The sequence below is a fragment of the Ciona intestinalis genome, chromosome 9 (assembly GCF_000224145.3).
Source record: "Ciona intestinalis chromosome 9, KH, whole genome shotgun sequence".
NCBI lineage: Eukaryota > Metazoa > Chordata > Ascidiacea > Phlebobranchia > Cionidae > Ciona > Ciona intestinalis.
The window spans coordinates 4,252,386-4,265,309 of NC_020174.2; the positions used below are offsets into that span (position 1 = coordinate 4,252,386).

At 38.1% G+C, this 12,924-nt stretch overlaps 4 protein-coding genes across 9 annotated transcripts in view; 1 reads left to right on the forward strand and 3 right to left on the reverse strand.

Annotated features, from left to right (window-relative positions):
* LOC100180369 (eukaryotic translation initiation factor 1-like) overlaps positions 1-966 on the reverse strand; it is a 3,715-nt gene extending 2,749 nt beyond the window's left edge. Inside the window, exon 1 of the mRNA XM_009861422.3 lies at positions 770-966. Within this exon, the coding sequence (XP_009859724.1) occupies positions 770-806 (37 nt within the window). The 5' untranslated portion in view covers positions 807-966. The remainder of the gene's footprint in view (positions 1-769) is intronic.
* A 1,488-nt stretch (positions 967-2,454) lies between these two features.
* LOC100182713 lies at positions 2,455-3,904 on the forward strand. The gene is made up of 3 exons (XM_002130635.4): positions 2,455-2,665; positions 2,740-2,952; positions 3,076-3,904. The coding sequence occupies exons 1-3, from the start codon at positions 2,590-2,592 to the stop codon at positions 3,801-3,803; spliced, it is 1,017 nt and encodes a 338-aa protein (XP_002130671.1). The 5' UTR covers positions 2,455-2,589; the 3' UTR covers positions 3,804-3,904.
* Positions 3,905-4,368: 464 nt separating this feature from the next.
* LOC100186703 (carbohydrate sulfotransferase 8) lies at positions 4,369-8,964 on the reverse strand. Its single transcript, XM_002130535.4, has 4 exons — positions 8,858-8,964; positions 5,949-6,120; positions 5,648-5,865; positions 4,369-5,588 (listed from the first exon to the last, which is right to left on the reverse strand). The coding sequence occupies exons 2-4, from the start codon at positions 6,045-6,047 to the stop codon at positions 4,838-4,840; spliced, it is 1,068 nt and encodes a 355-aa protein (XP_002130571.1). The 5' UTR covers positions 6,048-6,120; positions 8,858-8,964; the 3' UTR covers positions 4,369-4,837.
* Positions 8,965-9,425: 461 nt separating this feature from the next.
* The window catches only part of tensin (tensin homologue), a 47,605-nt gene continuing 44,106 nt past the window's right edge, over positions 9,426-12,924 (reverse strand). For 5 of the 6 annotated variants that reach the window (XM_018813131.2, XM_026835746.1, XM_018813129.2 and 2 more), the window contains exons 21-28: positions 12,770-12,850; positions 12,500-12,612; positions 12,297-12,432; positions 11,811-11,981; positions 11,448-11,587; positions 11,233-11,348; positions 10,802-10,924; positions 9,426-10,634 (exon numbers count right to left, since the gene is read on the reverse strand). In XM_018813131.2, the coding sequence (XP_018668676.2) occupies positions 10,490-10,634; positions 10,802-10,924; positions 11,233-11,348; positions 11,448-11,587; positions 11,811-11,981; positions 12,297-12,432; positions 12,500-12,612; positions 12,770-12,850 (1,025 nt within the window). In that variant the 3' untranslated portion in view covers positions 9,426-10,489. 6 annotated transcript variants of the gene reach the window in all.

The following is a 12,924-nucleotide window of genomic DNA, read 5'->3' on the forward strand; positions in this document are numbered from 1 at the left end:
ATTCACTTTACATATAATGTACAGAATGGTTTCATGACAGTTTATTACCTTAAATGTACAGTAACAGGCATTAAATAAACATGGAGCTATACAGAGAAGACGGAAAAATTTTTCCGCTAGGAGGCGATGACAAATTCGTTTCTCTATTTTATGGGGAGCAGTTAGTTTCACGCGTTTATACACATAAGATATAAACCCCTAACACTAACCCCTAACACAAACCCCTAACACTAACCCCTAACACTAACCCCTAACACTAACCCCTAACCCCCAACTCCTAACCCCAAACTCGTCAAACAAAAAAAACTTGAAAAAAAAAACATAAAAAAAGTATTCCACTGTGCGGGACTCGAACCCGGTAAAAATGAAACAAAGAGAGTATACGACCGCACGCAAACCGCTACACCACAGATTCGACGACAGTAACCACTACGAAAGAGCGTATATAACCGACCTAATGTGGGAAATATGTTCTTACTAGTGTTTTATGTATTTAGAAAGGTATTTTTATTATTTAATTAATTTGTTTTACACTTATTAACACTTTGTAGTGCTGTTTTGTTCGTTTTTCCGTATTTTTTAATTTAAATAATTACCGCCTCTAGCGGAAAAAATTTTCCGTCTTCTTTGTATAGTCCCATGTATTAAATAAAGACAAGTGTAATATTGTGTTATCTAGCAAGTTTTGTTAACTTACTCATCAAATTAAAATTATCATTTCAAAAATATATATTAAAGTATATATAGTTATAGTATTTAGATGACTTACCATATGTTGCCAAGTTAAGAACGTTTTCGTTACTCATGCGGGAGTTTTATGGGGAATGTGGCAAAATTTAAGCTAAATTTCGTGGTTTTAAACAAAAATTACTGTTTTACTTTAACTATCTCTTACAGCACGAATCTACGAAAAGTTTGGAGATTTAAATACTTGGAACACTATGAATACGCGGGGTTATGATTAACAAATAAGAAAATGTTACTTATTGCGGAACTAAATCAGTAAACACATCTTCCCGTTCTTTCATTTCTTTATACATGCGTTCTTGCGCCACCATTACGCGATGTAACCTTAATCCACGCGGTGGCACACTTTCTGCAGTATGGGGAGCAAATAACAGGCAGTGTAAACTAAAAGAATACACGACTATAATTTGTGATTCAAAAACAAACAAGACAAAAATAAAACAAATGACAGTCGTAAAAATAGTTTGCAGGATTTTATTTGTTGTATCATCAAATAGGAGCCCGTAAACAGAAGTTTAAAAAAGCCGTACATGTCTCCGTGTCCCATTTTACCCCACCTTACTATAGAAGTTATTAAATATTGTAGGCACACATGAAAAGTAAGTACTCTGAGTTTTCGAAATTTTGTGGCAAATATTTCTCCTAGTTATTGCTTGACTGTAGTTGATATGTTATTGTAGGGTGGGGAGATGAGACCTTTTCATTTTTTCTCATCCCATTTGGTGGTAAACAAAGAACATTCAAAAAATTGCAAAACCATATCCTCACGACGACCGCTGTTATTTGTTTAAAACACGATAAGGATGTTTGGATACTATGTGCTATATAGCTAAAGTGTCCTATCTTCTCTCTCCCTACGTTATAAAGTCATTTGTCACTACACCGCATGTGCAAACCAAATTTCATAAACAAGTCTTCGCCCGTTGTGCAAATATCAAACCAGGAAAACAACCGAGCATTACGCGAGAAAACCCAGTGACGTCACGAATGAAAGAGTAATGACAAGAACTCAAATACAAAATGATTTAAAACGAAAAAATTGAATACGCATATTCAGCTCAGTAAAGACACTGTCTGCCTACCTACCAACCATATAGAAAAAAAACAACTTGAATTTCCATTAAGTGGACGATTGGGACTCGCATTACGGTGGCGGTATTATTTCCTTGTTTTTAATTGACGGGTGTATAATCAATTTGTTTTTTATTGCTGATGTGTTATTTTTGTGTTTTTATTGCTGGGATTTTTGTGCTAAAGTACCAGACACTAAGTAGTCTACATCTTCTCGTAACAGTTTCAAATTAATAAATACCAAACAAGAATGAATCTGGTGTTATATGTCAGTGCTACAACAGATAATCTTAAATCCAAACTAATAACACGCCAGTGACCATCTTCTTTTTTAAGGGACGGCTGCCGATGGTGTCGAGTCAAGATTTGTAAACATTTGCTCAAGGTCAATGCAAACAAAGAATGGAGGTAATGCGATTCGCAAACTCGAAGTAATCACTACGATAAACAAAACAGATTACTCCGTGCGAGAAGCTCCAAAATCTCCAATAAATCTGGCCAAGCTCGCGACACGGAGCTGCGAACGACCTCGCTCAGGCGTGTGCAAGGAATTCTGCTTAAGTTTCGCCTTTTTCTCAACGGCTCGTGTTAGTTTAAATAGCCCAGAGCAATGTAATTATACGTAAAGTGATCCAGTTACAGCTACAAGTAAAAGCAAGCGCCGAGTGGTTAATTGCAAACTGGTCGACTTAATCTAGAAAACGAGCAGTTTAATATATCTTTTGTAGATTAGAAAGTAAAGAATAGAATAAGTTGGCCAACATAGAAACAATGAACGGAAGTGCTGGGTGTAGGATACAATCCTTGCAGAAAGATTTGAAACGAAGTCCTAACTGGAGCCCATTCGGTAAGCTAATATTGGTTACTACCAATTTTAATGTGATTTTAAAATGAGGGTTATTAAATTTAAACTTTTTCCAGAGATTCGCATATTGTGTGAGTTCGTAAAAGAAAATAAGACCCAGCTGTTTGGTTCCACGAAAAAGACGAAAGGTGTCAACGCCAATAAAAAGAAAATGTGGGAGAAAGCTGCTTCATCCATCAATGCAAGCTCCGGACGCAATCGGGATTGGATTCAAGTTAGAAAGAAATGGAAAGACCTCTCCTATTACGCGAAAAATTGCCAAAGAAAAAGTAAGTTAAAAACAAATATGGTAAAACTTCTAAAATATTGTTAACCGTTAGGTCGGTTCTGAATTTTTTCATTTCTGTGTTGAAAATTATTTTTGTGCGATTGATAATCGATTATAAATGTAGGCAACACAAACGAAGAGGTAGGAGAACCGCTCGATTCTGAAGCGACAAATAGTGGTAATGAAAATGGGTCACAGCGTAATTTAGAAGCCCCAGCGCTGGAACCAGACGAGATTACAACGTCATCAAATGTAACGTCATCATCTCAATCAACTCTGTCTGACATCAGCATTAAGTCGGAGCCAGAAAACTACCATATTATTTCGGATTGCACAGACGAGATTTTTAATGAAAAATGTACAGATATCTCTAGCGGAACTGTAATTACTACTCAGCAAAGTGGGAATCAAGCAAATAAAGAAATACACGGAAGAACTAGAGCAGAAAATGTTCAAGCTGCACCTTATCGCTCGTCACAAAACTTCGCTTCTACTCCAAATACTTCTTGCCATGAGAAAATCTTGATTTCTACACCGACATGTTCGGAAACGGGAAGATACCCTGAAAATTATGCGTTTGCATCTGCGGATCCATTAATTAGTAGCCCAGAAGGTGAATTGCGATATTACCGAAACGAACGATTGAAGATAGAACGAGAGAAGCTGGCGTTGCAGAAGGGTTTGCTCGAATCACTTCGGGATATTTCGTATTCGGCTCGGAAGATTTCGGATCACTTGGTTCGCCGAAAACGGCGTCGGCGGTCTGGTGGATTCCAGCCTTCCAGCAAAAGAAGAAATACGAGACCGAGCCGTCGACGAACTCAGTCAGAATCAACAGACACTGAGTATTAATTTCGTTCTCGAGAGTATATGCGTTCGCATATCGATTGCTTTATGTAAAATTCATCATGAATGTTTGTAAAGTTCAATAAGAAGTCTAAAACCCTACAATATTCGGTTTCGTTTTTTTCATTCTATACCGTGCATTGCTTATAAGTTTTATGCGATAAGTCCTATATATGCGACCACACGTTCGGTAAACTGATACATTTCCGACTGGAAAGGGCGCGAAACTCTCGGCTTAACGCTGTCCATAATTAGCGTCCAATTTCCTGTGCCGGGTGTATGTCTCAAACTGATTTCAACAAAAACAAAAGCTCTGGCAATTCAATTTTGACATGAGGCGCCAACAAACGAACATTCCAAGAAAGCCGGTGGAAAGCCAATTTCCGTATTACCACTGTTCCATTGTGTGAACAGGAGTTCCATACTTTAAACCAATTGGATAGAAACTTTCGCAATCAGGGTTTAACCACCAGTCAATCAGCGGCGAGTAATTAGAACGGTAAAGCGGACCAATTAACAAGTACCCGGTTATACGATTGGCACCACTGTGAGTGATTATTGCAATAAAACATTGAGAATTATGTGCGTGTATTTAGAAATGTATAATTACATTGTATTGCGAATAAGCAAAGTTTGTTCATTAGTTACAAATTAACTAACACACATATGGAACAGAAGTAAAAGAAAACATTGTGCAAACTATATGTATCATAAGGCAATAATAGAGAAATTCGGTACCTATCATCGCGGTTATCAATTACGTCGTATAGATATGAACACTTACCCCGAAGTTATAACGCGACCAGATATTACATTCATCTTCAATTACACAATCGCGAATAGACTTTAATTTGTGACTATACATAAATTAAACTGCCAATAGCGAAATGATAAAAAAGCAAACTCGAATGGTTAAGTGGGAATTACAAAAATACAGTGATTGCACGAACCTTAAAGCTAGCTACCTTATACACAAATACCTAAAAGCAACTCAGCGCCTATTGCACTTAATGCACCAAAAGATCTCGGCGAGCAATGAACTAAAATTGAGGTGGCGGGTCGTAACCAAACAATTGGTAATCAAGACCGTAATAATGGAAAAGCGCGTTTACGTCCGCTGGGGGAACTTGCGAGTAGTGGACTCGCATCATGTCTTTTTTTATTTCCTCTGAAGTTTTAGTCTTCTGGTCGGGATAACGAACTCCGGAAGGAGCGCCGACTTTTCTGAGGATGAAGTCCGACTCCTCCTCGATGTTTTCAATCCGGAGGATATAATCGTAATTGATGTTGCAAGGGTAACAGAGATCAGTCTGTGGTTGCCAGTGACGTGGTTCGGAATAATGCGTCGGTACTTCGGAGTTCTTTGGATCAGTGAGGTATTTAACATACTCAGGGAAGCTTGGGAAAGGTTCAGATCTTGTCGGATTTTTTGAGTCGTTTCGGTAGCGGTCGATTAAGGCTTTGCCAAGTTTGGCAAACATAGGACGACCGTAGCCTTCTTTTGGAATGAATTTATCCCTGTAGGCGGAAAGAGCGCGATCGAATGGCTCTCTCGCAACGAGGAATTTGGTATAATGCTTCATAGCGTAATCGCGAGCAGTCCTGTTTAGGTAAGATACCATGGGTAATGCAACGTCGTGAATTTTATTCGAACCCAAATCAGACGTTTTGTTCATCTTGCTTTCAAGCACCGCGAATATTTTCAGCCAGTTACTCGTTCCTACTTTCGGAATCTGACAGTAAACCACCTTGTGTTCGTGGTTTACGTACATCCATGGGTACTGGAACGCTCTGAAATCGAGATAAGATTACAAACCTACATCCAAGCAGCATAAACGGATAAAGCTTACCCCAGCTTGTCGAAGTTTAACGGTTTGTTGTTTCTAACGATTTTACATTCGTCGCGCAAATGTCGAATTCTTTTCTCTAATCGCTCTTTCAGAGTTTGGCTTTTGTTAGCTCCGTGTCCAGGGTAGCGACTAAGAGGCGCTTCAGGCAACCATTTCGTATTTTCGATTTTAATACTTTCAACGTTTGCTTTTATTGTCTCCAACGTAGGGCCTTTCGTCTGCGAATGGAACGATTTTCAAGTGACTTTACGAAATACCCGGATTTCCTTTATGAAGGATATAAATTGCAAAGTGGTCTTACCTTCTGAGCTACAAACACGTGGTAGTTTATGTACACGACATTTATAACCAGAAGTGATAGCAGCATGTACTTGTTATTGAAACGGTACCGACACAACATAATTGAACCACCGACAATTTCAATGCAAGTACTTATAATTCCAACACCTGTGAGTTGGTCATTTTATTCCACTCTAAACAATACGGGTATTTGTTATAACATTTAATGCATATTCTTAAATATTCTAAACATCGCATTCATGGACAAGGTGCATCGTTAAAAGAGCATATACAGTACTGTGGGAAAAGATCGAACACCGTACATGGCACCGAAATCCTACAGTTTTCATCATCGTGTTTTGAACCATTAGCATCGATCTTTTAGAGTCACAGTGCTATACGGTTATAAAACTTTGTAAATATTATTTGTATGTACCACGAAATTGTGTGAGAAAGAGAATGAAATGTTCTATTTTACCTCACCTCACTTGAAATTGTTTAATATGACATACACTTGGGTCATCAAACATTATGTCAATTGTAAACAGAAAATATAAAGTTTCATAAATGAGTCTACTAGTATGTATTACATCATGCGAACCTCCAAGCAACCATATACTGTACGGTCCATAAGCATTTTGTCTTTACACATTCAGTACATAATTCTATGAAAGAACGATACCTCACTTTTTCTTTAAAACTATATAGACAAACAATCGATCAAATGAAACTGTTTGTTATGGATTGCGTCTGACAGTTCTGCTGATTTCAACTAACAGTAAAATGTAATATTGTTAAACATACACTTCATTAATACATGTCTGTTTTCTACCTGCCTATATACTCTAACTAACTGACCATACGGAAAATAACACTACTAAGCTTAATTAATCGTTAACTCTTTAGAATTTCCGCACTGCTGTTCAAACTGTGGAGAGGCCTGTTGAGAAATACTTTCCACAAACCGTATGTTGATAACAACTTCCGTGTATTCACTATATAGCTTTCGCATTGTCCTATAAGACTATAGGAGACGTGACGAATACAACACCTATTTAAAAGGCGTTTGGGTAAACGATGGATGGGTTATTCAGGTTTTTTTTTATCTCTCTGCTCGTCCTATTTAGCAGTAAACAGAAAAGGTTCACAAAATTATATAACCGTAGTTTCGCGACAATAAAGCAGTGTTGTTAATTGTTCAAAACTCGATAGAAAATATGGGATATAGATGCTAACAGTTTCCCACTTTACCCCACAGTTATAATATCATTTTACAGGGACCAAACATTGAACTATTTCTCGGTAACTCACAAAACCATACTAACACTTGACACTATATGCTGCTGTATCTATACTGACTATATATCCAATATACAAACATGCATCTGCCGGTAAAAACTGCCTTGAACCAATGACATCATCTAGACAGGGATTGCGTGTGTGAGTAACCGGAGATTCCCAAATTATATTAAACCCCTTTAAATATTCATTTGATTGATCTGTCTGGGAAGCGCAATTAACCATTCGTCCTCTCTTCAACGCGAAATACTATAGGACTATAACTGAAATATCAAACACTTTAAAATACACCAGGAAGAAAGTATCACCTGAATTGCATTGTAACATAATTAATTTTAGGACCCCCTCCAGCTAGCAGGCAATTGCTTTTAGTATGTCATAGCAGCGGTAATTAACAGCACGGTGATTTTAGCTTTTAGTACGCCAATAAACTGTGACGATTTGATTGTCGCTTATATTTTATACATGAAGTGTGCTAATAATTTCTATTCACCCTGCTTCATTACACTTAACATATTACTGATGGGGGTAAGACTGGATATACCGTTAGAACCTAAAATCCAGATTTCTTAACGTATTTTGAACAATTAACAACGCTCTGGCTATAACGGTTGTATAATTTTGTAAATATTCTTTATTTACTACAAAACGGGACTAGAAAAAAATAAAAACATCTTCCATCTTATACCCCACTCTGCAATATATCAAAACTATTAACAATTAATTAAAAACATTTTTAAGTTTCGCTTCATACCATCTACCAATACTAACATAAATATTTAGACTAGCGGCCTCAATTGAGAACATCTGAAGCACTATAAAGTATATGCTATGGAGTGGATCAAGAACTGATAACGTGGCATTCCTTACTGGGCGTACAGAAAGCGCGACAATGATAATATAACCACAAATACAGATATTTTTCGAATGTAACGGGAAAAATAACTTTCGATATCAAACTCTATCAACATCATTTTCTCAAGCTACCCCTATCACTTAAGTTTTGTAAGAGTAAACGCTGTTAACTGAATAGGTTCCGAGAAATAATAGAACTAGATTCGTAAAGAAACTGCTGTCCAAACTCTGGTTAATGATTACACGGCGAATGAAGTGCCCAGCCTATAGTAAACAATGGTTGTTAAGAGTGCTTTAGCAAAGAGACGTGTTCTTTGTTATAAAGAATTTTAACTCATTGATGGCTATACACCCATGAATGAAATGCGTTGTTTAATAAAACACGTACAGTTTCATATATACAGATTGTAATACGAAGTTTTCGTAAAACGTGTTTCCCCAGACCAACCTCTATCTTCAATCGATAACATCGGGGGATTATGGTACACTGCTGTACGATTATTACACATTTTCTTGTTCATATACTAATAATAAACGAGGCCAATGCTATATACCTTCTTTCTAAAGAAACTGTAGCCCAGCTGTCGCATTGATCGTTAACGTAAAAGCGCATAAACTTTATAAGTGAACTGCTTCGCAAATACGTAAACTAATTATATCAGAAGCTTCGGTATCTGTTTCGTCTGTTGCAAAGAAAATGCGATATAGGGAGCAGATATACCTTCGTAATTTAATTTGCGAAATAGAAAGCAAATAAAATTGTCAAATTTAACTTACCGCTTGGGACGGATTAGCCAATAAATCCTGACAAAATAAATTCCTGAGTGCATTTGGTAAAAACAACTTCTGCATGAGTCACGTATTGCTGTATGGCCTACCAGCTGCCATCGAAATACAATTCTATTAATTTTTCATGCCAGTACCATAAACTCTTTATTCTTAAGCTAAATAGCATAAAACTTCATCCGTTTTGGTGTCGCATTCTATACAGACGAACAAACTGCGCCTTTTCCATTCTAATTATTACACAAACGTGTCTGTGATTGGAGACGAGCAGTGTTTCCAAATTATATACAAAAACGTGCGAGTGAAAAAAAATAGACTAATAGGAAAATGTAGTCTATGTTCACTGGCATACATATACTTACATTAAACAGTATAAAGGTACCGCGGCAAGACATAGTTCGAAAACACTAAAAACCTCTTAAATAGAGCTGCGATTTTCGAAAATTCTTTAACTCCGCTTGAGCGCCATCGCGCGGGTGTTATATTTACTGCTTGAACGATTGTCGGCGGTAAATGGAACGCCTGAAAACATTTCCTCTGAAAATTTAACAACTACACAGATGATTTACGATATTTATTACACTCAGCACATGTACACGCACACACAGGTCACGTACACTGTTGCGCACGCACATGCACGTCACATTGGCGTATAACACAATTCTGTAAAGAGGAACTGGGTGAAAGAAGAAAATGAGACAATAATAAAGAAATGCGATAAAATGTAGAGTAACGATAATAGTTACCAACTATGTGCGCTAAATGCGATTATGTAATTTCGGTAGTTCTGTAATATTTTGGTGTACCACATATTCCTATTTGTTATTTAGACGATTCTTTCTTTTTAAAATGTTCAAGCTGATTTTTGTGTTAACTTAAAACATTGTACCGCTCGATAAGCGCAAAAAGCGGACACAAAACACCAAAATAAAATAAAACGCTTTGCTACCCGCTCACCGATCATAGATAGAACCTTGTTAAAATGAGTAAACGCGAAATATACAAGGGCAAGTAAGATCTGTACAAGTGGGGTGTACCAAAACGGCCGCCGCTGCCTCGTTGTATGGTGTAATAATAAATAAGCAAAAATATGTAAGGCGTAAATAAGAATGATTCTGCGCTAGAGTTCAATTCTACGGACCGTGTGCTCGGACAGGACAAAGTTAAAAATTGCTGACAAAAGTTTGCGCGTCTAAAATGAACCTGATTCAATGGTAAAGGAAATAATGCAACGGTTAGAAAGCTCACAATATTACAATGCTATATAATACTGAAAATTACAAGTGATGACGTCACTCGATCGTCAAGTCTACCTGGGGATGACGTGGCAGTGATGACGTAACGAGGACACTCCGGTATAGGGTAGGGACTCGTAAGTGGGGTATAAACGTAAGTGGGGTGTGGTAGTTCAAAGCGGTAAACAACAGCTATACGCTCGACATGCCGATTTAAAGTCAATCAGCACGTTAAGAGTTCTCGAACATTCGGTAATGTTTCCGCTCCCCCGTACCGGTGAACCAGCACTCGGACCGGGAAGTCGGAATTGTGGTCGCTCGGGCCCTGGAACCTTATACCATCGACTGTAAACCGAACCTGGTCGGATGAAAAACCAAGAAAATGGACTTAATTGCTACCGGCCGCACCGATCAGCACTTTGGAAACGAAGTTGACAATTGCGGGCGCTGGTTGATCCAGGTCAAGCTCGGCGAAAAGATGACAAACGTTCTCAACTGAGCTGCCTGGTTTCTTTGCAACAAAGCCAAAAACTCTGCCGAACAAAAAAGGTTCAAAGTAAGAACAAAAAAACTTGTTTAAAGTATGAACGATAAGTGGGTTTAGATTGAGCAATGTTTTTGCATGGTTACTTAGCTTGCGATTTGCAATGCAGGGAAATTACACAACATTTATGTGAAACCATTCTCAATAGATGCTCACCTTGCGTTTGGAGGACCACGGTCCTTAGAGGCATCCCAGCGACGATTATGTGGCTCCCTGGCGCTTGGGTCAAGACCACAGTAGGTAACTGTGGCGGTAGGGTAATGACGACGGAAGAAGATTCTGATAAAACAATATGGTAACATTAGAGATCATAGTTATATAGTAGGGTGGAGTGGGATACCATTAGCGGAGCATAATATCACATATTTTCTACTCGTGTTATTTACAAATAACAACGCTATTTTAAAAACGTTGGATACAGTTGTATACTATATCGTTGGATACTATAAGTATATTGTTTGCTTGCTACCAAATGGGATGATTACAAAGAAAAACATGAACCGTCTTACGCAAAAAAATATAAATTTTCACCAAGAATTTATTTTAAGTTATTTTTAAATATTGTTTATGTAAACATAGTCACTTACTTTCTAGCATTGTCAGTCAGGGTAATCCCTTGAGGGGAGACTTTGAAGTGAACGACGGAGGTTTTGATAGCTTGCCCAACGTTCTGCATACATTCACGCATCGCTCGTTCAATTGCCTTTATAAAAAATGTTAAAGAATAAATGTCAGCAAAATTTTTTGCACAATGAATGTAAAAAAACACGATGCAAACAGTAAAACTGTGTGCTAAAAGTACCTCAGGGCCAGTCAGCGATTCTGTGTCTTCACTACCAAGGTATAGAACGTTACAGGCAGCTCCTTGTTTCAGCAGCTCCACAGCTGAGTTTTGTATCTCAGTGCTATCTCGAGATGAACCGGCTGGTGGGACGTCTTGGTCTAAATAATAAACATATTTAAAAATCAGATTACCCGTATTATAACAACCGCCAATCCCCGCCATACGAGGAAAATAAATTACATTCATTCATTTAATATGGTTATATTGTTTTAAAACATAACATTTGGATTAACTGAATAAATGACCACTCTTCTCTGTCACGGTAACAAGAATCTAAAAAAACATTTAAATTAAAATTATTTTTTCGTTCTGGATACTTACTCGAAGTTGGAATGACAAGTTTGCAGGGCAGGGCAAGGGGAGTTATTGAATGTTGGTAGATTAGAGCAGAGAGGCTTCCGAAGACTGGTTCGTTCGGACAACCCTTCAGTTTTACTCCACGTGTGCTGGGCTCGATTAGGAAATGACGTACGAGCTCGTTGTTCATGTCAGCTAAGGAAGGGATTTTGTTAAAGAAAGGTGCAAGGAGGACAAGTTAGATTCGCGGAAGTTACAACGGAACATGCCGTTTTTCAGAAATTTAAGACCATTATAGCTGTTACTGCCAGTGTTGCTAGATACCTTTCGTGGAATTAGGTTTGTCAACTGAACCATACCAATGTCAGCGCTTACATGACTACCACTGCTTAGTCAGGTGCGTTTACGTCATCAGTTTGTGAGGTTGAGTGTAAGTATATTTAAAACAAAAGCATCCGAGCCATACATGTAATATTGCCAAAAACAGAATTACAGTGTTAGAAAACTTACTTCCAGGTTTGGCTGTCGCAAGAACAGCGGCAGGCACTTGGTGAACTTTCAAAGCAAGACCGAATGCCCCAGGGTAGCATCTGCTTGCTCGAACCACGAAGCTGCCTGGCGGTCTCGTTCGCAGCATCGCGTGCGCCTGAAAGTGTGTTACGGTTATGCTGGTGTATATGAGCGAGTATATCGACGGTTACAAAGTTACATACCTGGTCACGGTTAATTTCAGGCTTGTACCAGTAGGCAGTAGTGTCTTTAATAAACTTCGGAGGGGTACCGGCAATGTTTGCTTGTGAGACTTCGTGGGCGAGCTTCTCAATGTCTAGGAAAAGTAAACGGCTTAAAAGAATTCAGAGAAAGTTAAGCCCTACTTTTGTACATGCAGAAACTACGGGTAATTGGACAATAGTCAACTTTATATTGACTTAAATCGTAAATGTTGTTTACTATGTTTTTTTGTAGACTTATAGCTTGCTTACCTGATACGGATGAAGCGCTAGTTCTGCCAGAGGCAGGAGAGCTTAAACCACCCTCATCGGAGGATATAAGATGATGACCGCCTGCAGAAGAAGACGAATTTATGAATAGCTAATTTAAAATTAATGTTAAAAAAGGCTTTACTTAACAACAGAAC

Coding starts and splice junctions, on each gene's coding strand:
- LOC100186703 (XM_002130535.4), bottom strand. CDS start 6,047: ATGTTGTGTCGGTACCGTTTCAATAACAAGTACATGCTGCTATCACTT. Junction 5,866..5,948: donor ACGTGTTTGTAGCTCAGAAG/GTAAGACCACTT, acceptor TTCCATTCGCAG/ACGAAAGGCCCTACGTTGGA. Junction 5,589..5,647: donor TTAAACTTCGACAAGCTGGG/GTAAGCTTTATC, acceptor TCTCGATTTCAG/AGCGTTCCAGTACCCATGGA.
- LOC100182713 (XM_002130635.4), top strand. CDS start 2,590: ATGAACGGAAGTGCTGGGTGTAGGATACAATCCTTGCAGAAAGATTTG. Junction 2,666..2,739: donor TCCTAACTGGAGCCCATTCG/GTAAGCTAATAT, acceptor AACTTTTTCCAG/AGATTCGCATATTGTGTGAG. Junction 2,953..3,075: donor GAAAAATTGCCAAAGAAAAA/GTAAGTTAAAAA, acceptor TTATAAATGTAG/GCAACACAAACGAAGAGGTA.